Source organism: Struthio camelus, chromosome 4 (genome assembly GCF_040807025.1).
Source record: "Struthio camelus isolate bStrCam1 chromosome 4, bStrCam1.hap1, whole genome shotgun sequence".
Classification (NCBI taxonomy): Eukaryota; Metazoa; Chordata; class Aves; order Struthioniformes; family Struthionidae; genus Struthio; species Struthio camelus.
In genome coordinates, this window is record NC_090945.1 from 83,109,996 (window position 1) to 83,133,604 (window position 23,609).

General features: G+C 38.6%; 1 protein-coding gene across 5 annotated transcripts in view; it reads right to left on the minus strand.

The window, feature by feature from the left end:
* CTNNA2 (catenin alpha 2) overlaps positions 1-12,214 on the minus strand; it is a 475,578-nt gene extending 463,364 nt beyond the window's left edge. The window contains exon 1 of one of the 5 annotated variants that reach the window (XM_068943743.1): positions 11,957-12,214. Coding sequence is in view for 1 of the 5 variants with exons in the window: in XM_068943742.1 (XP_068799843.1) it covers positions 11,527-11,542 (16 nt within the window). In the remaining 4 variants the exon portion in view is untranslated. Of the gene's footprint in view, positions 1-11,248; positions 11,358-11,526; positions 11,558-11,956 lie in introns of those variants that run through there. The other 4 variants (XM_068943741.1, XM_068943744.1, XM_068943742.1 and 1 more) reach the window with 4 other exon arrangements.
* Positions 12,215-23,609: the final 11,395 nt, after the last annotated feature.

Consider the following 23,609-nt stretch of genomic DNA (forward strand, 5'->3'; position numbering starts at 1 on the left):
TGTTACCAACACATAATTTTCATTAAGTTACTTATAATTATATGTACACACTTTTTGGACTAAGGTTTGGACTAAGTTTTAAGATTAACAGATAAATATTTTCTTTAACAGAAGTAATGTGCACTTTTTTTTCTTTCTTAACCTTCAAGTTAGAGGATGTGGATAAATATAATTGGAAAAACAACACTTTCTTCAATGGTAATTAAACAAGTGCAAGGACCAAATACTGCAGTATCGCTATAGCGATACAATAACTTTAAGTGGTTACAAGCCTTCCTCAAACTCATCTGTTTTATTTAGAAGATTCTCAAAATGAAAACACTTTAGCTGTTCTTCAGACATCAAAAGTTCCTTGGAGAAACAAATAATAAATCATTTCTAACATATTGACAGTGATCACAAACCTTGATGCCTTTCTGCATTTAACCTTGTAATAATTTCATAAGTACACTTTGGGTTTAGAAATACAGTCCCACAATGATTTTGGATTCCTCACAGAAGATATTCTGCATATTGGATATGCACATCTACAATATGCTTTCCAGTCATTTAAGACAACATTCTCAGTTTTCCTTACTTTCACTACTTCTCTGAGTGATCTCAGAAAGGTCACTATTCTCATCAAATTTCATAATTATTTAATGTACCTTGCCATACTAAAGACTAATCAAGAACAGTCGTTCATCCCATAACACTCCTACCACCCTGGTTAGTGCCATTAGAGAGAAATCTAATGAAAGACACCTAATAATTCAACACTCCGCTGGTGTTCTTTATCACTCTGAGATGAGCTGTAATTCAGCACATTGTGCAGAAACAAGACACAGCAGCAACAAGCATGATACAGGACCTACAAGAGACCCACGTCCTAACCGAAGAGCAAACTACATGCTATAAGGCATCTACAATGGCACGACAAGCCTACGTGTAGGCATTTAAGTCCAGCTGTAACATTTTGTTTTGCCCACCATGAGAGAATTACTTTCTCAGTTCAGAGGAAAAGCTATCTTTAGATACAAACAGAAACAAAAAAACAGCTCATTAAAATAAAAGTTTAAGCAGAATGTACTGCACATTTGCAGTGGCTTAGAAACGGGATACAAAGAAGATCAGAGGTACTGGATACTTCTTGTTACTTTTTTTAATGTTGAAACGTTCAGAAAAAAATCTGCTTACCTACAACATTTGACTTCCAGAGGATACTGCACATTTAATTAGTACTCACAACTCCATGAGTTAATTCAGGTAAACATTTGGCATTTCCAGAGATTTAAGGCCATTGTTACGTATCATTGTAACACAGGATTCATAACTGCTACACTTAGAATATATAGGAACAGCCCACAGAGTCAAAGGCACAGCTAGCATTAAAAGTGCTGGGTTAGATCTTAGCAACATTAATGGCAATTCTGTCTTTAGTTTTAACAGACCCAGGATTTCACCTTCTATAATTCTAAATCCCAATCCATTTCCTTAGCTACAATATCCAGACAAATACCATGATGCTGAAAGAGGTCCTGGTAAAATAAACCTTTTGACTTTGTCACTGCAAAGTCTTTCTCATATTTTGTGCATTTCACTAGATGGTGGAAATACGTTTTAGATTTGAGGCACTTAGTTTACCACAAAGGAGTATTATGTGAATACAGTGATAGAACTAAGATTCGTATGGGTGCCTTTTTTATGCAAAGCAAGGTCATCTATTCAGGAAGCAGTATGTTCTTCCATACAGGTACTTTCCTCTTATCTAAAAGACATGTAAGTACATGAAGCTGTTCAAAATTGTCCTTGAATATATTATTTCCCAAAGCAACTAGGCTTTGTCTGTATTCCATATATCCCATATAATGCCATTTCTAATTAAAGCTAGGTGGGAAATTTTAATATATATATTAAAAAAAATTCAAAATTATTTCTCACTTCACCTTGGTTTCATCTCAATGAAAAAAGAATCTTAAAGTAAAATGTAAAAGAGAAACATCCAATCCAGTGTAGCCACAAATCACTAGACTTCAGAGTCTCTCCCTCTCACTCCCGCTCCCTCACTGTTTTAAGAAACACTTAAACCCTTGTGGATTAGCTCTGAAGGGCCAACCATGAAAAGCTTCAACCATTAAGTGCTACAGTACAAGGAATCTTTCTTCCAGACATCATGGCCCACAAAAACAACAAAAAGGACCTCATAAAAATCACAAATACTTTTAGGGTGTAGAGAGAAATAATATGACATATCTCGATTTTTACATCATTATGGAAAACTGACCTCCTCCGCCCCCCTAAATGTCATCTCTGCTGTTTCTCCTTCATCCTGTCCAAGCTTTATATGAAAAAAAATCAGTCAAGAAGCTGTTCTAAGTAATTATTTTTGTTTGTTTGTTTCTTTTGGCTGACTGTCAACCACCCAGCAAATAAAAACTTAATAAGCCACCAGGAGACCTGAGGACACTCACGCTGTCAGTGCATTTCAGCATAATTCTCATGAGCCCAAAAGCCATAAAATTATTAAAATAAAGTTAAGTTAACTCCACCCTTTGGATGCAAGCAAATTAGGAAGGGCCTGTCAGCCTGCAGTAAGTCTCATGGAGCATCTGAGATAAAGGGTATTAACTTCAGCACCTATCAAGCCAGAACCATCCTAAAACTAGCAGTAACCATGGAGAACAAGGAGTGGGGAGCCTTGAAAAAGCAGGTACTTTTGCATTATCATTATAGCTCTCAACTTCATTTTGTTTGCAAGCATGCTGGTTTTGCATCCAAACCACACAGCTGTTCATGCATTGAACCTGTCCACACACATTTGATTTTCTTTTGATGCCAACATCATTTGTGGCTTGCTGAACATGTACCTAGTTTAAGGTTCACCTTAAAGGTGAAATGAAATAAAGGCTAGTAATCAGTGATGTGTCTACTGAAAAGCAACAATAAGTCTCTGTGGCTACTACAGTCACTCAGCTTTTTTTTTTGACTACTTCAAGGCATTAATTCTTAAGACATTTGAATGGATTTACATATAATGTATGCCTCTACTCTTCTGTTACATTCATTAGATCATGCTGCAGCACTGGAGATCACAGAGAACATATTATACCTCTCACTGGCAGTCCAAGAAGACTCTGAAAGAAGCAAGCTCATAGGTTCTCTGGTCACAGTAACAGAATTTTTATATATAAAACTGAGTAACAAAATGGTGTTTGTTGCCCTGCCTTCTGAAGGTAAACACTGAACATAGGTACCTTTCACGTTTTTAGGTTCTGAGATGAAATGTAAACTAAACAAACACTGTTATTAATAAACATAGATTTAGAATAAAGTAAGACAAAAAGTATTAGCAAAGCTGTAGAAAATGCTCTGAAAATGCATCTAAGTTATCTACAAGATCAGGAAAGCAGGCAGGGGAGCGTCAGAAATTATTTAAGTTTTGGTCCTGTTCTTCACATAAACAGAGCATGCATAGAAGACCCTGCTGTTTAGGACTTGAGTCCCAACTGCTCTTTAGCACCCAGAAAGCATTCGGTACAGTTACATTACTCTGACATGCATCAACCTTGTATTCCCAGGGCTCAGGCTGAAATGCAAGAAACAATACCTAGAATACAATACCTATCAAATCAAAAAGTCCAAAATGTTTCGTCAATTCAATGTAATAAGCTTAAATTTTACTGAAATCAAGAACAGTTCACCTGAGTACTAGCCTTGCATACCACCGAGGCCTCTGAACTCTTTCCTAGGTCAAATGCTCCCAGCCAATAAGAAAATTGGTATGAATCTATTTATTCTTAGCCTACCCCTACACAGCCTCATCCTCCTTCATTCATGGACTTCCTGACAATTTATTTTCCTTAGAAGTATTTCTGCATAACATCTATGCATTGGAAACGTAGATTACAGAGATAATAGATACATTCAGAATTAGACTAAGCAGCTGTAATTCTGAATTTGCATGTGTGACTATTATAGCAGACACTGAAGACTATTTGTAGAAGAAGTAGAAACGAGTTCATATGCTGTTAAAAAAAAAAAAAAATACATTAATCCCTCTCATTTTGACCCTAATCAAATAAAAACTAAGTACAATGGCAGTTTTTTCTTTTGCAACTCCATAACTTCATTTTAAAGATCCATCTGTAGATTTTGACTGCAGGAAGGAAATTAATTGACTTTTATGTATTTTACAAATAGAAAAACCATTCTCTTACTTCTTATTTAATCTGCTAAATTTTTTCAAATAGGTTTGCTCATCTTCATGATTGATAGTCTACTCTTATTCTGAAATAGGACAATTAGATGATAATTTTTAAAAGTCGGACTTGGCTATATGCAGGCCCTGCTAGCCCTAAAAGATGGAGGTGTTTTTTAATCATCATCTGTAATTAAGCAGAAAAGACATTTAAAATATGCATGCTTTCTACTCTTGATATTTTCACTCGAAATTTCACTCACTGGCCATTTTTACCCCTTTACTGGCAAGTCTGAACGGTCTCATCTAAACAGCCAACAATTGTAAACACTGGATAACCATTTATGAAGAGTTTTGATAAATTCTCTATCAAAATCAAGACTACATGACGACTTATTTTACTTAAAGATTCCAGCATAATAAAAAGCTATTTTTTATATATATTTTGGCAAAAATTTAACTGTTTTCATCATTAAACTTTTACAGATAGGCAAAAAAAACGTAATTAGGTTTTACATTCAAAGTTTCTCAGAAAACATGGTGGAACATGCTAAAGCAACTGCAGCTTTTGCTTTCAGGAAGTTAAGCATGGGGGTTAGTCCTCTTCATAGGAAATATGTATTATGGTTCTTTTATTTTATCTAACAAAAGAATCAAACGTTATATTACATGACATAGGATATAAACAAATTTCAGGTATGTACATTAGCACCATCTTGCTTACAAATGCAATATTGCATCTGATGGGGGATATGTGAAGGTACAGATATGAATTCACGTGAAGAACTGACCATGAACAGAACTATGTGCAACTTATTGGAGCTGATGATGTTTTATACCAGAAGGAGAGACTACTCAGTCTTCCAAAGAAGAAAATACTTAATCATAGAGAATATTACCTCTATTATCTATTTATGTATATTCTCTTTTTTTAAAATTTATTTTTTTTTTAAATCTGTAAATTGACTCAAAAGTTATAGAACATTAAAGAGGACATCTTACTAAATTTACCAAGTAGTAAATAAAGTTGTTTTTTTTCTAGAAAGTAAAGCACAAAAAAAAAAAACCCTCTCAAATAAATATGTCTGCCTCATATTATTTAAGCAAATTCAAACTGCAAATAATTATTATGCCTCTTTTCAAGAAGTTTTATTCATATTTGTTAGTATGGTTCCTTTGGAAAGAGCATAAACTATTGCTACTGATATAATCACACTACAATAGAAAGTAAAACAGTGCCTATTAACATTTTAAACCAAAACCAGAAATATTTCTATTCCATAATCTAACTTGAAAGTCAGATCTGTAGGAAGTTGAATTTGGAGTTTCCATTTACGTTTGAAAAGATTTATAGATCTGATAAAAGCAGTTCTCAGCTCTGCACAAGACGGACATAGTTTCCCCATTTAGAACTATTTCCAGCAGATCCATTTCTTTATAAGATAAGAGAGTTTTAGTTGTTCCTGTTCTGCTGGAGCTTTAATGTAAAATGGGATTTAATGTAAAAATTGTTACATAATTCTACAAACATAGACTCAATGTAACACAGAAGGGTGGCTTTAATCAGAAAATAATTAAAATTAAAATCAATCATTTATAAATAAAGGACACACTGATTAATCTATTGTCAAGAAGCCTTACGTAATTTAAAAGCTTAAGTCCCATTTTCAGCAGTCGCTTGGGCAACTGGGAGCCTCACCTGACTAAAATCACTACTTTCTGCTTATAAAAGTCTACTCAGAATTTAAGTCCCGCTTACTTTCAAGTCTTCCATTTTAATATTCTTGCGAAAATTAAGCATTATATACCATATACTTGTTTTTAAAGTACATACATTCAAAGAAAAGGATAAGGACACCAGAGAGGGAAATGGAGTGTAATTATCGTTATAACATCAGTGACAATAACACATTGAAATATCCATAAATAAAGCTTTAAAATAATCTGGACATAGAGATCCTTCCATATAACTGAAAAAAATACTACTTTTATTACCTCTCAAGAGAAAACAGAGAGCTTTCTACCGAGTTACAGGATGCAGTTTCACTTAATTGAGTAATTCTCAGCACTTAAAAAGCCTGAAAACTTGAGCAGTCTCTGTAGCAATGTTGAACAGTAGTTTCTCTACTGTTCTCAATACCAGAATACTAATGCAAGAGGTCATATGACAGAAAAATATAGCTATTCCAAAGGAATATCATCCAAACAACCTAATATCATCCAAAGGAAAAAAATTTGCTATGAGAAAGTGCTTATTCAATGAAACTAAAGTGTTTCAAAGAAAGGTATAATATGTCAACATATCCAACAGAAAACCATAGAAAAAAAATTTTTTTTTCCTCTATAAAGTCATACACTTTGATGACAAGATATAAGTTTGAAATAAATGGGGTTTTTGAAACAAGTAGGGGTATGATATTCCCAATTCAGGGAAAGAAGTTTCATTTTGCAAGAAATTTTAAACTTCACTTGCTTGCCCCAACCTGGAGTAAAACACTATTCCAAAACAGGATAATTTCCCATAGTACAAAAATTCCAAATTTCAACCAACTGTACTAAGGGGTGGTCACAATAACTTCATTTCCTAGGGTAGTTGTTCTTCAGTTATTTACATATGATCTTCAACCCATCTCATCATTTGAGAAAAAACTTTCAAGACTGCCTTCTTGGATACAATCCCCGTTTGGAACTAGGAATTTTAGGGCTCTCTTATTGGCTGGTGTTACAATGCTGAGGAAGTCATTTATGAAAACTGAGATGTAAAGCTTTTATCCATAGACCTGAGACAAAATTCATTCACATCTGTAGAGCACTGAGCCTGTCTAACAGGAGATGCAGTACAACTAGTGTTATCACTCTTGGACATGGAGTTAGAAAACACTCATTGGATAAGGTTTTTTTTCTATCATAACAATTAGTAAGAATCAGTAAAATATACTCATATAAAATGAAAAAAAAATCCAACATTGCTGCTTTAAACCCCAGGAAAATAAGAACAGTCACAGCCAAGTGAAACCATTATGGATAAATTGGGAAAATAAGGAATTATGAATTCCCATAAGACGATAAGAAGCTGGAGTACAAAAATACCTTATTTATTGACCACTTCTTTTCACAGGCCAAAGCTTGTTTTCTATTCTTTCCTTAGTCATGTCTTAATCATGTTTGTTGCAGCAATATTAAACATTTTTGCCTCATTTACATTAAAATATCAAAGCTCAAGCCATGCTAGACTTCTAAGTAGCACGATCAAAGTCACGTGTCATTGATGCGTTTAGAGGACCTTACACATCAGTAATGGAGCTCCACAGTAAAAGTCTACTGTGTTGAAAGCCCTGTCTCGAGAAAGTTTTAGCTGGTCAAGTAATAAAACAATAAAGTATATTTAATTCCTCAAAAAAGTTTAGTCTAACAAATGCTGTGTTTATATAAAATAAATAGTTTATTTTTGTCAAGAAGCATCTCTTAGCTAGCCTTTAACATACAGCTTTCCTTTTGACACATTTATCCTCCCCCCTCCCCTAGTTGTGTTTTTATTGCATCTTCTTACCTCAAATTAGAGTTTTTGGACAATTTCTACAGGTCTGCATGACAAAGAGCCCCAATCTAATTATGACCTAAGTATGCTACAGTAATTAGTAGGGGGTTAACACTGTTATTCTTCACTTCTGTATAGTTGTTCTGCATATTCGCAACTACTTTGGTTTAAAAAAATAAATAAATAAAAAAATGTATGCATCTCCTTTGTGTTGTACTGCCTATGAACAAAGGATAGAGAAAATAGATTAGCTTTCTTTAGCCAAACCTTGAAACGTTATATTAAAAGCAAAAGCCTACTCTGCCCTGAAATGCAATGAATTGTATAGCTGTATCATTGCACACAGAAAAAATTTCCCACACTCACATGTTCAAACAGCATGTAATACCTAGAAGGCATTGTCATAACTACTATAATTTGGCAACAAAACAGATCTAAATAAATGCTGCTACTAGAAATATGAAGTCATACATAGCAAGAAGAAAAGTATTAACAGATAAAAAATTACATACATTTTGAATTAGTAAGTGTAAAAAATTGATAGCAAAGGCTAAAGACACTTCCTGGCAAAAAAAAAAAAAAGGGGGGGGGGACTTCATACAAGCAGAAGAAATCTTAGCCATCATAAAGGCCTGGTACTAAAAAGGGGCTGCAGTCTACACTAATAGTGCAGAAAGAGCAGGTGCATTCAATAAATACTTCGCTATTTAGAAAGAAGCGAGCTGGTTTGCTTGTGCCTCAAGAGAATGAAATATTTTTTCAATCCATTAGTAAATAAGTGTTTCAAGACAACCAGTTTTAAAACAATATTGCTTTGCGATACACGTTTTTAAGCCAGCCGGACCAAATAAGGTTACCACAGAACAAGGTTCTTAAAGAAGTATCTAAGGAGATCTCTATCGCACCAATAGAAATTTTTAATATTTCTGAAAATACCACAGAAATTTCAAAAGTCTGAAAGAATGCTGATGTAATAACTATATTCTAAACTGATTTTTTTTTAAATCTACTGATAAAAAAATCAGTACATATATGTAGACTTTTATGAGATTTGTAAGCAGACTGTCAGAGTCCTAAAGCAAAACAGCAACAACAAAACAGACTAAGAATTGGTTAACTGACATCTCAAAAAAAAAAAAAAATAAAAAAGACAAAAAATAAAAAACCAGCTGACAAGAAGAATGCCTCACAATATAATGCATATTCATGTGCTGTTCCCCAAAGGTGGAGCCACTACTATGAAACTCACTTCAATTATTTGTAAGTAGAGCTGATCAATCATGACAAAATTTATACAAGTCATAGACTGCTAAAATGTTATGCAACTCAGATAAATCAGTTGAAAAACTGTCAAGACTTTTTTGGTAAATTAAACCTATGCTATAAACAGAATAATCTTAAATAAACACAAAGTTATAAAGCTACAAACAAGAAATGCACACCAGCCTACAGAAAAATGAACTCTTGTGGAAAGGAATAGTCCTGAAAAGATTTGTCACAATGAGCATGATCACTGAAAATGAAATCAAAATGTGCTGCTGTGACAGAAGGGTTAATATGTAAATGTAATATATAAACAGAAGAGTTACACTAGAGGTAATTTTTAAATTCACAAAACACTGATGAGACAAGATATTGGAATACTGCATCCAGTTCATATTTCTACAAAAATGTTGAAAACGTGGAAGTGGATTTGGAAAAAAAGCCACAACAATGAAATTGTGAGGAAAACACCCCAGTGACAAATTTAAAGGATCTAAGTCCGTTTGTGTTTTTATTAAGACAAAGAGAAAGATTACTAGGTTACAGCAGATAATTGCATCCAGGGTAAAAGAATACTCCGAGTTCTTTAGCAGAGTGGAGAAAGACAGCAATAACCAGTAACTGGACGCTGAGGCCAAATAATTTTATAAATAGTAGATTCTCCACCCAATCAAAATTCCATTTTTTTCTGGAAAATATGTTTCAGCCAAATACAAGTTATTGCATTTAAAAGTAACTGGACAAAATCCAGTAGACTATAATGGTCAAAAAGTCACAGTAGAAGAAGAGCTGATTATTTCCTTTGGCTTTAAAGTCTCAGTCTGTGAACGCTCTTGGTTTTCAAAGGCATTTCAGTAGTACCATACACATTCAGTTTTAATATTAAAAAAGAGCTTTCAACAGTATACATAAATTAGGGTTGTATTTCCATATAAGGGCTCAAGTAACACTGACAAGCCTCTGGAGCTTTCCTGTTGAGGCTTTTGTCATCAACAAAACCCATCAATGGAATTACAAATATCTTATACGCAGTTGAAGCAGTATTATTTCTATAGTAGTCCCTAAACAATGATTTCATAATTAACTGTAAAAGTTCATCCTTCAGGTCAGCACTTTCACTCTTCTAGAGAGAATTCTGTTTAAACTGGAATATAAAAAACCTGATACAACATATAGTATTAATCATAAAAATTGTACGTAAAAAAAGAAAAACAGAAGCATTTAAATAGCCACAAAGCCTCTAAGAGCTGTTGTTCTCATTAGCAACCTCATTTAAGTCTGCTCTTATTTACGTTACGTATCTACCATCCACTCCAAAACACACAGTTTTTCCTGTAATCTTGACAAGTTGATAGAAGCAACATTTCTTAGGAAGCACATGCCAAGATAGTGCATAACGTGCAGGGTTTTATATTATTCAGACCAAGAGAGTTTTGCTACAGTATTGGCTGCTATATTACCTATAAATTTAGAAAATAGCAGGGGTTTTGAAACACATTTCTCCTGACAAAGTACAAATAAACTTCTCCTAGTTCAGTAAACGCAAGCTTGAAAAGGATGAAATTGTCTGAAGCTGTAAATGTTCTGCTACTACATAGCTGATGAAGAGGAGAAGGGGGGGGGGGGGGGGAACCCAGCATCCACACAGAGCTTTTTAAGTGCTGAACAGCACCTTAAAAACAGACATCACATACAACCAGCAAGACAGGAGTGAATGCATTCACCCCTTCGACATACTGAGGAGCAGGTGCGTGTTACATATTCCTGATGCTACATATCACCGTAAACGTGTAAAAGTTACTTTCAAGTACCCTTTAGAGATTGGTAGTCCCCAGATCATATCCAGCGCTACACTTCACGCAACACAAACTCCCAAACAGGCGAAGCAGCTGAAGTCTTGCGATAGGTAAAGCACAAACGCTCTTCCCACCACCACCATGTTTAAGCAAAACTTCTTCCACCCCAAAAGCCAGCTCTGCGGCCAGGCACGAGACACCCGCGGTCGCCTTTTAGCCAAACCTTCACGAATCTTTCCGATATTTCCTGCGCGCTCCCCATAAACATAAAGCTGTATTTTAGACCCCACGAACTTTAATTCGCCACCGCCAGAGCAAACCCCTTTGACAGGACCCGGGACCTTTCGGGCTGGACTCCGGACCCAAATATTAAGCGGGTGGTTTGAAGCGTCTCGGAAATTGGAAGAGGCCTAAAGAGAAGGGCTGTAAAAAGCTGCTTTCCCCGAGCCCTCAGCACCCCCTGCCCACACGCACCGCCTCTCCTCGACCCCCTTCCCAGCGGCTCCGCGCAGGGACGACCGGAGCGGCGGCTCTGAATTACGGAGGCACACAGCGGATGGATAAAGAGCGAGAAAGAAACCTCCGGTGCCTGAAGAAAGGAGAATAAAAAGAGCCAGACTAGGAAAACAGCACGGAGCTGCCTTTCGCCTCGAAGCCATGCGAGGTAAAAAAAATGGATAAGCGAAGCAACACCCCTCTGACCCTGCCTTTTCTCTCCCTAAATATAATCCCCCTCTTCCCATCATACGCACACCACAACATGACCATTAATTCAAATCCATTCTTTGAAGAAGGGGGATTATCTCTGTCTGTGACCGACTCTCCCTCTTCCGCCGGACGAAAATTAAAATTGCGGTTAAAAGGAAAAAAAAAAAAAAAAAGACAGAGAGAGAGAGAGAAAGAGCGGATGATTATGATTTCTGGTGGGTGGGAAACGTGGGCAGGGGGGAGAAGGAGTCTGGGGGATGGGGAGGAGGGGAGAAAAGGTGGCTAAGGAGAGAAGAAAGGAAAGGAGGACCAGGAAGCGCGAGGAAGGATGAGGGGAAGGCGAGATAAAGGCGGGGGAAGGAGGATAAGGGACGGAGGATGAAAGGAAGGAGCTCGGCGAGGCGGGAGGGGGAAAGGGGCGAGCGGGAGGGGAGGATGAGGGGAAGAAAGGAGGATGCTTTGCCCTGGCCTCACCTCAGCACGGTGGGTGGGGGTGGCAGAATCGCCGCCGCCGCCGCCGCCTCCTCGGCAGCGACCGTTACAGACGGGCTGGGCGCGAGGCGCGGCGCGGCTCCCTCACACAGCGCCCGGCCCCCGCCGCCGGCCCGAGCCGCGCTCGCTCGCTCGGCTCTGAGGGGACCCGGGAGCTGCCGCGGCGGCTGCCAGGCTCCCAGCGGCAGCCACTAGGGGAGGAGGCAGCGCGCCTGCGCCGCCGCCGCCGCTGTTGCCGCCGCCGGGCGGGCGGGCGCGGGGAGCTGCCCGCTGAGGGGGTGGCGGGGCGTGGGGGGGGGGAGGCCTTTACCGCCGGCGCTGTGCGCAGGTGCCGTGAGTACGGAGACGGCGTTAGCCGGCGGAGGCCGGGGTGCGGTGCGAGGCGAGGTGAGGGGCGGCGGGGCTGGCGCCAGGCCGCGTAGGGGGGAGCCGAGGGGTGAGCAGCGGCCGGCCGAGCCCTCCGGGGCGGGCTGGAGAGGAGCCCAGGGCAGAGGGAGCCCGGCCCGGGTCATGGCCTGGCCCCAGGGACACCGCAGGGTAAGTAGCGCGGCCGCGCAGCGGCGTGTCCATCTTGCGTCGGCGGCGAGGCAGGGCGGAGGGGCGCGGGGCTGCTCTTGGGGGTTTTGGGGACGGTGCGAGGAGCTGGGAGCGGAGCCACGTGGGGTTTAGCTCGAGGATTTCTTGAAATCCCTGCTCCCCCCCTTCCCGCACGCTGAGAAAAGGTAACCGCTCTAGCGTTAACGACAGCAGGGCGCGAGAGCGTTGGTCCTCCGCTTCTCTTCAGCTGTAGAAACTTCGGTCGCTTGTGACAGCCCCAAACGCGTGCAGCCCCAAATGCCGTGCACCGAACACCAGGTTTTGTCCTGGCGGTCAAGGCTCAGTATGTTTTCATTCCTCCCTTTCCTCAGCGGCCTTACTGCGCTTACCAAGCTCAAGCTGTTTGTCGCTGCCCTCGATGGCATCGCCGCCTTCTGCCGTTCCTCAGGTACGGTGCGTGCTCCAAAACCGCCCCGCCGTCGGTCCCTGGGGCTGCCGAGTCCTGTTGGCTGCGTCCTGTTGGAGGGACTGGGCCGTTTTGAGGTGGTGTGAACTCTCCTTACGCGCTGTCGCTCCACGAATCCGCTGCTCTTGGAGCCATCTGCTTCTCCTACTTAGGCATGAGCTCATGGGCAGCGAGGAAGGGAGGGGGTATGAGGCCGTCCAGGTTTTTCCTTGCCTGTTTTAGGTTTGGATGGGATTTACCAAAATAATTCCTCTCCCGCTGCCTGTAGGGAATGATGTTACCAGTACAGGAATATCTGTCGGGCCTCACGAAGAGGCAGCAGCTGCCAGTTTTTTCTTCTCTCGCCCTCAGCTGGAGAGAGATGCTGTCAGGGTCTACCTTCGCTTTTTTACGATGATTAAATGAGGATGGGAGCTGTCTTGGAACCCCAATTCCCTCCACCAAGGCACAACAACAGAGTCCTTGGAAGAGTCCACAGCAGGGAAAATGATTTCTTAGGCAGGAACTCATTTTAAATGTGAATCACAACATGAGATGCATCATGGCTTATACTTCATATGGTCATATAACACATGTAAGTAGTTGCAGTCAGTAGTTTACAGAAGTACTTTGAATTATTTAAGCCTTCTGACAGTATCATTTAAAACAGAAACACAATCTATTGTGCATGCAAATGATGTGACAAAGAGTATGCATACACAGAGACCATGCTAGGCTGACCTACCCTTTAGGATGATATGCAAATTATTGCTGCAAGCTGTGCATTTAGTTTGTGTCTTTAGTAGGCTTGCAAGTTGCATCAAATTACTTTTCTAGGTACTGTTTCATCTTTGCCATGCTAGTGAATCGAGCCATGTGATATTAGCAAAACTTTACTTACTGACCTTCTTCTAGCCTTCATTCCTGTAGCCTTGTCTTTCAGATTGCTACTTCTTCTAGGTAGGGACAGTGCCTTACTTTATGCTGTGAAGAGCTAGCATATTTTGAATATAAATAGCAACAAGCAAAGTTGCCCACATAGAATATAGTAAACTACTCCTTTATCACAATGCATTACATCAGTAATTGCAATGGGAACTAAGTGTTTCTCCAGGCATTTAATTGACATGAACTTGCTGTAGAGAACATATAAGAACTACAAATCATAAATAACACCTAATTATGAAAAGTGATATAACCTCTCCTCTCCCCACGAAATAAGATGCATACATCTCTTGCAAATTTGAACCAAAGGACGCATTAAAAAATCTAGGCATATTTCTGTTTAAAGTGTATCATTGTGTGAGAAACAAATCAGGTTATTTACCTGGTCCAGATTATTTTTATCTAAGACAGAGATGTGGATTGCTGGCCTGTTGCTAAGAGGTCTGCCTGAATGTGATAAAGAAGTCTGAAAATCTGGAAGAGCTGTACAAACTTTTCCCCCTCCCCAAGGCCCTGAAAGAGAGCTCTGTCCACTATTTAGACATTTACTTCTTCCTTTAGGATATTAACTGTCGGAAACTACCGTTATTATTTCTTTTATCACTTGTAATGGTCTCAAAGAAAAGGAAAAAAAACTGATTTTGTTACCACTATTCACCTAAAAACTGAGATATGCTGCTAAGCTGCTCTATAAATGAATGTGGCTCTTACCAGCCAAGGGAGGCCAACTGAGAACTCCTAACGCTTCCAACTGCCATGGGATCTCCCAGCGACAGCATTCAGCAACATATAGAGAAGAGACATCACCAAAGCATTAGGACTGTTGGGCAGGTTGATCAGGAAGACACACAGAAAGACCATTCGACGTAAATGAAACATGCATGGATTTTCTTTGCACGTGTGTGCTTTTTTTAAATGCTATGCCAAACTGTGGAACTGTCTGCCAGAATATAGAACCCAAATATTTTCTATATACAGAGAAAATAAGACTATTTAGAACAAGAGCTATAAATAAATACAAACAAGGCATGCTTTATACTTAGTGAACCTGGCCCCTGTTGGCAGTTTAACCCTCCTTTATGAAAGATTGTCATGCAGATTGTCATGCAGATTGACTTCTGCAATATGTAGTTACTCAAAAGAGTAACTAGTCAGATACAAGATGCATTCAATTTAGCTTTACTGAGAGTGTATCTGATTGAACGAGAAGGGAGGTGTGCAGAATTAGGAGGAAAACACCCACTTGAAGACCCATAAATACGCATAATCACGCACCAGTCATAGGTGTGCAGCTATCTGGCTTGATCAAAAGGCCCTTTGGAGAGTCAGGGTTCTTGCAGCAGGTGGCATCCCACAGCCTTAACTCCACCACATGCTTGATGAACCTGCAGCTGAGCTTTTATGGCTTCTGGACTGCTAGACCAGTAGCCATAAAACCTGTAGAAGCTTCTGGGCTGCCAGACTGGGCTCTCCCTAGGGTGGCCACACTTACACAGCCCAGCTGGACCCAGCTGATCTCTTTCAGGCTGGAGGTTGCACTTCAAGAGTTGTGCCTTCAAACCCTTTTATTCAATACTGCCTCCACCCCCACAGTTGGCCTGATCTGACTTACCTTCCTCTTCATACTGAGGAGCTACAAAACATCCCTCCCTCAGCCTGTATGGCAGGAATGTGAGTCTGCCCCATATAAGCAACAGAATAATAAACTAACTAGGGATTGGCAAGGATGGCATGCAAGCACTTCATTTCTCTTTCATAGATTAGAGGTAAGGTGTATCAGTAGAAATGTAGTAGAAGCTCAAACACACTTTTTCTGAAAAAGGCAAGGTGCAGTCAATTGCTGGCTTGGGGATATATTGCATCTCCACAGAGCAGTCCAGGAGTCTCAGCTGCTTGTGTGTTGCCTTTTGATGAGGCCTTCACTCAGGACTCTATCATGTGCCATTCAGAACCTGCCCAGCAGCATTTTTGGCACCTGTGCTGTTGGTGGATGACCTCTGAAGTTGAGAGAGATGCTGAGAACAGAGAAATAAAAGTGGAACACATTCTTAAATTTCTTTTATATATATAAGGTACGTTATAAGCATATGCTTATATATTTCTTAATTTGGCTCCAGCTGTACCTGCTAAGCAGTCACCACTAAAATTCTCACTTACATTTAGAAGTCCTTATCTACATGAATGGCCATTAGGCAAATTAATAGGATCGTTGTTGAAAGGCATTAATATAGGACCTAGATCTGTAATGGTGATATGATCAACCAGGGAGATAGATGTACAGGAGGAAACACAGTGCCTTATGAGCTCTGTAGGCGATTTGCAGTATTTATGTTGTGGAGACTGGGTGGCAGAAAGAGCATTTAGGTTCTATAAGTAAAAACTGGACAGTGCAGTGCTCTTTACGGCTTTTAAAGAATTCAGTTGACACTGAGTGAGCCCCAGGAGAAAAAGTGAAGGAAATCAATTTTTTTAAGTTTCTGTACTTAAAGAACTTTATGTTTACATTTCTGGTTATACAGACAGATTGTGAGGCTGCAAAGGAATTATGGGGCAAAATTTCAGCAAAGAGCAATCCCAGTTTTCAAGTGCTGACCTATAATTTACTGATGCCTTGCAGATCTGAGTCTGACTTTCCAAATCATCTACTGAACGTTTTTTCTGTGATTTTTTTTTTTTTTGGTGACAACATTTGATAGCAGATACTTTGATATGATCTACTGGAAATCATATTGCTCTGCAAACCGTTTAAATATGAAACAATCACATCATAGGTCTGTTACCTATTATTACAAGAGCTGCAACACAATATCCAGCAAATACAGGTTTTGCTCATGAAATTACACGTTTAGCAGGTGTGTTCTCTGACAAAGTTATTTTTGGATAGTGAGGATACTAATTTAGAATGTATATTTTCTCCAGCATACAGAAAAAACTGCACTAATGATAGAAGCGGGAATAATTTTAGTATATTTATAATTATGGTCACCATGTTATATTTCAATGTTAATTCAGCTCTCCTTTTCTTTTTTGGGAGGGAAGGAGCAATCTTTTCTTTTATCTTACTTTCTTTCTAACATTTTCTAACTTCTAGGAATTTAGCATTTGCTTTGCTATCACTAATTTCATTTAGCTATGCTTTCTCTTTATCTATCTGTTCCTCCTATTTTCCTGGTTTCTGCATATTGTACAATATCAACTCTTACAATAAGACCTAACATTTGACATGTTTTCAGTCTTAAAATAGGTTAGTACACTTCTTGAAACATTACAAAGTATTTTGTTTTATCTTTACATCTTGCTCGCATGGAGATTCCACAGCAGGAATTATTCCCCTTCCCCTAGCAGGCATCTCAGCATTGTGTCTGCATAAAAAAGAAAAGAAAAAACCTTTTGCTCATCTTTTCTCTTGTAGAGCATCCTTCTACGTGAAGAGAGATTGTTGCTTAAAACTCTTTCAATTGTTTGCTTTAAGAACATGAACTTCTTTGAGCCCTTAATGACCTCAATAGCTCTTTGTCTGTTTCTAGGTGGACTTAGTTTCTTTCACCACCTAATTCTCAACCACTACTCCTGTTCCTGTTTGGACAACATTTGTGCTTTATTGGTTGAAAGAGAGAATTTCAGAGAGCAGCTGGAAGCTGAGAGTGTTTTTTTTTTTCTTTTCTCTTTTTTTTTTAATGGAAAGAATCAGTTAACCAATATGTAAGTGAAGAAAATGGAGAAGGATCTGTATCTCTTAGGCAACTTCTGCAGACTTTGAAAACTACAGGTGGAACCTAGAATGCTTGATGAAAGACAAAATAAGTAATATAGGTATGATTATTCCTTTAAAGTACATTATTGCCTGCTTATATTGAAGAGATACTGTCACCAGGTTTGAAAGATATTTAAATATCTTGCATTAACAGGAGATTACCTTTCATATTTGATTTGAGTGCACATAAATATATATGTAAAGACAAAAATGCACATTTTTACCATCTTTGAACACATTCGGGTAGCTGTCGGGTAGGTGTTCTGAAGACCTGCAGATTGGTTTAGGCATGTCATTTTTGGCATGTTTGCTTGAGCACTGCATTGCAAATATTTCTTGTTTCTCCTTTGCATTAAGACTCTTTTGTACTAGGTACTAGCATGAGCAGCACAATACACAATAGAAAAGTCTTCAAACTTTGCAAGTCATTTAAATTGGTTATTGTATGAAGAGTCATATGCAAGGTGTGTTCTGACACTGAGTTCCTGCCTGCCATGCTCTCAGTCACCACTTCTGACTATTTTCTCTGGCTCAGAAGAATCTGTCAGAGCGTCCAGGGATGTGCCTTCTAGTTACTTCAGAGGTACAAGACAGGGTAAGTAGCAGGTGCAGTTTGCTCTGAAGAAAACAAAGAGGGGCCATGTCTGTACCCTTTTTATGCTGTAGAGGATGTGGCAACTACCTTTACTTCTTTCAGAAAGCCAACTTCAAAAATTAAACCCAAGACACGTTCTCCTTGCTCTTGCTGGTATGATGTTTTTGGCTAGATTAATGACCGTCTTTGGAGACTGCTATAAGGCCTTTTATTTATATTGTTACTTTTCAAAACCAAAGGAATAGTTTCTGACTTTTTTTAAAAGTTCTGTTTTGGACTTATGCAGGTGCCCGCTGTTAGTGTGTGGGGGGTGGGTGGAGGTCGTCTGTCGTCCTTCGTTTAGTTCAAGATGGGACAATATGTGATAGATATATTGCCCTTTCATATTTTGAAGGAGGGTGGGGAAGAAGGGTTGAGAAATCTTGCATAAGTTCAGAGAATGTGCTATACATTTTTGAATATTCAATTCAAATGCCATAAAATCTCTCTGTTATGTTTATAAAATGATTCATATATTATTCTATCTGAAAGGTAGTAGCAGCTAGGGAAAGAGAATGGAACTGAGGAAAATGAAGTTTCTCTTCTCAGCTCTTCCTCAGACCTCCTTGAATAACTGACTTAAATTCTCTTAAGCCACTCCAGTTTCTCTGTATTTAAGGTTTAATTATACATATATCAGAAAAATTGTTTTTCATATATTTCCTTAAAGCTCTTGGCTCCTTCAGAAACTTTGATCAGGTAACCGGCTGTTATACAGAGAACACTGCTTCTCATGTTGACCACCACCTTCTTGCGGTTTCCCATCTGTTGTTTGTAAGCACCTCATGTCTTGTGCCACTGATGCTGTTAGCTCCTTTGAAAACAAGCTCTATTTTCTTCTGTTTGCACACTGCATCAAAAAAAAAAAAAACAGGAAAACAATCCATGACTGGGAATCCTATATAATAGCAGAATATATTTTTTTTTTGCTAGGAAGCTCAGTTAGTGAAACTTACCACAGAGGAACAACTCTGCTACAAAGTATAAGACAACTTAGTTCATAAATACACAGAGTAGTCATTCAAGTAATCTTGCTTATTTGAGGGAACAGAACGAACGAGAAAGAGACCAAATGAGAAAGCGGAGCTGCATATGTAAGAGAGGGGACAGGACACGTTAGAAGAACTAGGCAGAAAATGCCCAGACTAAAAATCTCCGTAAATAAGCTCATCCCTTTCCAGAACTCGTTGAAGTTGCTTCTGTTTCCTCTGGAGCTGGTTTGCCCCTAGAATTACTTTCTTTCTCTAACCAAAGAAAGGCTTATGGAGAGAGATTAATATATGGACATAAAAACTGTCACAGAGTAAGGATCACTTCTTTCAAAATTTTCAGTCTGAGCGAAGGAAGGGTTGTTTTGCGCTGTCATGACTCCAAACGCAGTTCAGTAAGTATTCTTCTGTTTTACAAAACAGTCAATGGACTTGCTTCAATTCAGGGAATTTACTGTCCTCAACCATACAGTCTTTCAGTTGTTACATCCTGTTGTGCTTTCTATACATATAAGGTGGAATGGAAATCTGGTTGGTACTTTCTCATCCATGTGAAAATTCCTGGATTCCTACATAATTCCACTTACAGTACTTCTCTGCAAGTGTCCTTTAGAAGTATTAAGCTAAATTTTGAGCCTTACTCAGGCCTTATACAAACTCCTATTGCCTTTAGGAGAATTTTAGTAGACAAACATGACAGAGAATATCCTTATGTGACAGAGCATCATGATAGGCTAGAGATAACTGGCCAGAGAACTGCTGGTCTGTAAGCAAAATAATTTTTTTTTTTCATTAGCCTTTATAATTTCTTTTCTTTTCACTACATTAAAGATTCTCAGTATTTAATTAAGGCTTAAAACAGCTACTTGTGATATAATACTGACTAACCTATTATTGTCAGAAGGAATGCAATTACTTACATATACTTTCTATCTTGTGGGCAGGAAGCCGTGGAGAGATAGAATCAAGATATGTGTTTTAGATACACTGGCATGTAGAGAAAATATCTCCCACAACTTGAAGTATGCGCAATTTCTAATTTGTTTCTTTTTCTCCTATTGACAGAAGCCCAAGGTGATGCATTCTTCCCTTAACATTTCTAGAAATGCACAGGACCTATATCTAGACATATCCTGAAGACAGTTCATGAGGTTTTTGTAGTCCATGTCACAAATAAAAAGGCTATGGATGATTCTGGTCTCTCCCTTCCTTGATGAATCATGAAAGCAACAGAACGTGTTTTTTGGCTAAAGAACAGCAGCTGTAAGTAAAAAAGAGGACAAAAATCAAGAAAAAAATTAAGTAAAGCTGGTGACAAGAAATATTACTGGTTGTAAGCGATCTGTTGCAAGCTGGAATTTTCCTGCATCTTAATGGAACTTTTGACCTAATTTAGAGTCCATTTCTTTTTAATTAACTTTTCTAGTTCAAACGTGTTTTCTATTAAAGATCATGTCCTTCAACTAAGAAACCTTTTAGCATGTACAATAGTAATACAGCAACATAAAATTTAGCTTTCCTGATTAGAAACAAATAAATACAGAAATCACAAACAGTAAACGTGGAGTATCTCACACCCCTTTGCCCTGTACTCACTTCTCAGCAACACTTAGCCGATGATATAAAGAATTCCTTGTTGTGTTTGTCTGTTTGACGTGACCAGTGCAAACAATCACGTAGGCTTAGGAAGATGGACAATTATGTAGAGCAAGAGACTCATCCACTACATGGAGAACACAAAAACAGCTAGGAAAAAATAGTTTCAAACAGAAAGAAAATGACGTTCAGAAATGATGCAGGGCGTTGTTAACTGTGAGAGAAATAGGTAAAATGTTGCATGTAAGATGAGCGTTACGTGCAGATAAAAATCTTGATTTCAATATCAGAAATGCTATGCACATTCAAATTGAGTTACGCAGCTTGTTACTTCTCAAGATGGTTGGACCTCTTCATCAGTCAGGTCAGGAGGTATATAAGGCCTTCCATGCCTTACATAAGGCATGCCTGAAATGGGAATGACACATCAGGAATACTTAAAATTTAAAGCACTTTTCGCATTTGCATTGCAGCTGAATGAACCATCCTTTAAAAAAAGAAATGTTACAGGGAATGATTTTTCGTAAATTAATGAACCTGCTCAGAAGTTTTGAAAGGATGCATAGCAAACTATGATGGTCATAAGACTTGCAACAATCTGTGGGGAAAAAAACTACTACTTTTATTCTAGAAATTCCTGTGACAAAGTACAAGGATCCATTCCATTCACAGATTTCTTTGTGCAAATCATTTGAAATGCTCTGTAAAAAACTGGGTGGATTTCCATAATGGGATTTTAGCAGAATATATCAAAGCAAGTTGCTGTGACATTTCCTACAAATATTTCTATTTTAGCTTTATTTTGTATTATAAATATGGCAAGATGAAGCCATTTTTGTCAAAACAATTATTTTGCCTTTTGGAAAAAAATTTCCAGGGATATTTTCAATGCCCTTATTTTCAGTATTTATCACAATCAAGATGAAGAGTAATTTCAGAGGTTTCAACTTACATCTGCATAATCATGAGCCCAAGTGAACATACCTTGAGTCTTACAAATGAATAATGTCATTAGATAGGGTGTTGTTAGTTTAATTAACTTTGTTTACTTCTCTGTATAGCAAATGACTCACAAATAAATTACATTTAACATTGGCAAAAATGTTTCTACTGGTTTCTCAGACTGAAGTCAACGGTGTGGGTGTGGGCCATTGCCAGAAAATGTTAACTGTTCTGTTTTTATATTCCAGTAGCACAATGCCAAGTGAAATCTAAATGGATACAAGAAGTTGCATCTGGTATTTTGTAAATAAGAGACAGGTGGAGCCTCAAAGGTACAGACATTAAAACAGGGTAGATGAATCTTGCAGACTTCATTGATAAAATCTTATGTAAGGAACTCATTTAGTGCTGGTTCCAGTGGACCACTGTGTTAGCTGATAGTGCAAGTAAGACAACATGAAGAACAGGATACGTTTGTCTTTCTGTGTCAGTGTAACTACAATAGGATGAAGTTGACCCAATGTTTTTATGGGTGACGTAGTATTTGCTAAAGCGTGAGTTGAATCCTCACAGGGCATTCAAGGGTCATGAAGGGAATGAGTATTTTCTGTTTTTGTATTTTATGACATCATACTGTAAGAACTGTAGGTTGAAGAGGCTGCCCAAGGTTAGAGTTCACTTGTTTGGGGCAATAAAGTTGCTAAATAACTATGAAAACTATTTCTTTTATTAAAATTCACAGATAGAGCTTCCTGAAATTAACTCGCATGTGTCTTATATGTATGGGTTAATTCTGGATCTTAAACAAAGGCAGTTTTTGGATTATCTAATGATTTTATCTCTCAAGACTGACTGAAAACTAACGTGGTTTATCCCACAGGCTCCCAAAATATGATCCAAGAACAAAAGCACGGCTTGTGTTCTCTCAAGAAATTAGAAATCATGTGATTAATGGCAGCTTATTTCTGGTGCTCTGACGTTGCTAAGGAAGAAGGGATGTCCAGAAGCAGGGAACAAGATAACCAGAGAGCATACTGAAAAAGAAGGGAGAGACGGACAGCAGGTAGAGTATCCTGACAAAGCAGCCAGAAAAGAGCTGACTGAAGATCGATGAGCTGAGGAACAGCAGGAGTCAGTGTGATCTGCTTTTTTTCAGCAGATGTCAACAGGCATTGTGCTTTAACAGTTAAAACACAAACTTTTCTTTTTGTTCTTTCCTTACTTACCCAAATCTGGAATTATTCCAGAGATACTAAGCAATTAGGAATGGAAGAGGAGGAGGAGATATACAACAGCATATAAGCTGTCATGTAGCCCTATGAAAAAATGATTCTTACTATGAAATGTTAGAGAAACTCCTGATTTTTTTCATGTTCAAACTCTAGCTACTCCCTCACAAACGTCGGTGCGCGCGCACGCACACACTCTGACATTAATGGGAGTTTTTCAGTTGACTTGCAAGGAGCAAGTTACATTTATTTTATGCTTTTATTTTATTGCTTCTGTGTTTTTATCCTGTTAGCAGGTTACTAGTACATATGGTTTGGGAGAGCCTTGAGTAATAGAAAGTAAAAGGGAAAGTGCTCTTGGGGAAGAGATTATTTGTATAAAGCCGAAGGGAAGACAAGTGCTTTATATGAACACTCTATTAAAGGATACTTGGCTTAAGAACAACATACTTTGGCACTCATGCATTTAGATAGTACACTATTTTGTACTGTGCATAAAAAGGCAAAGCACATCAGGTACTTCTTGTTACATATCTTTGCTAACCTAAACATATCAGTGTGTAT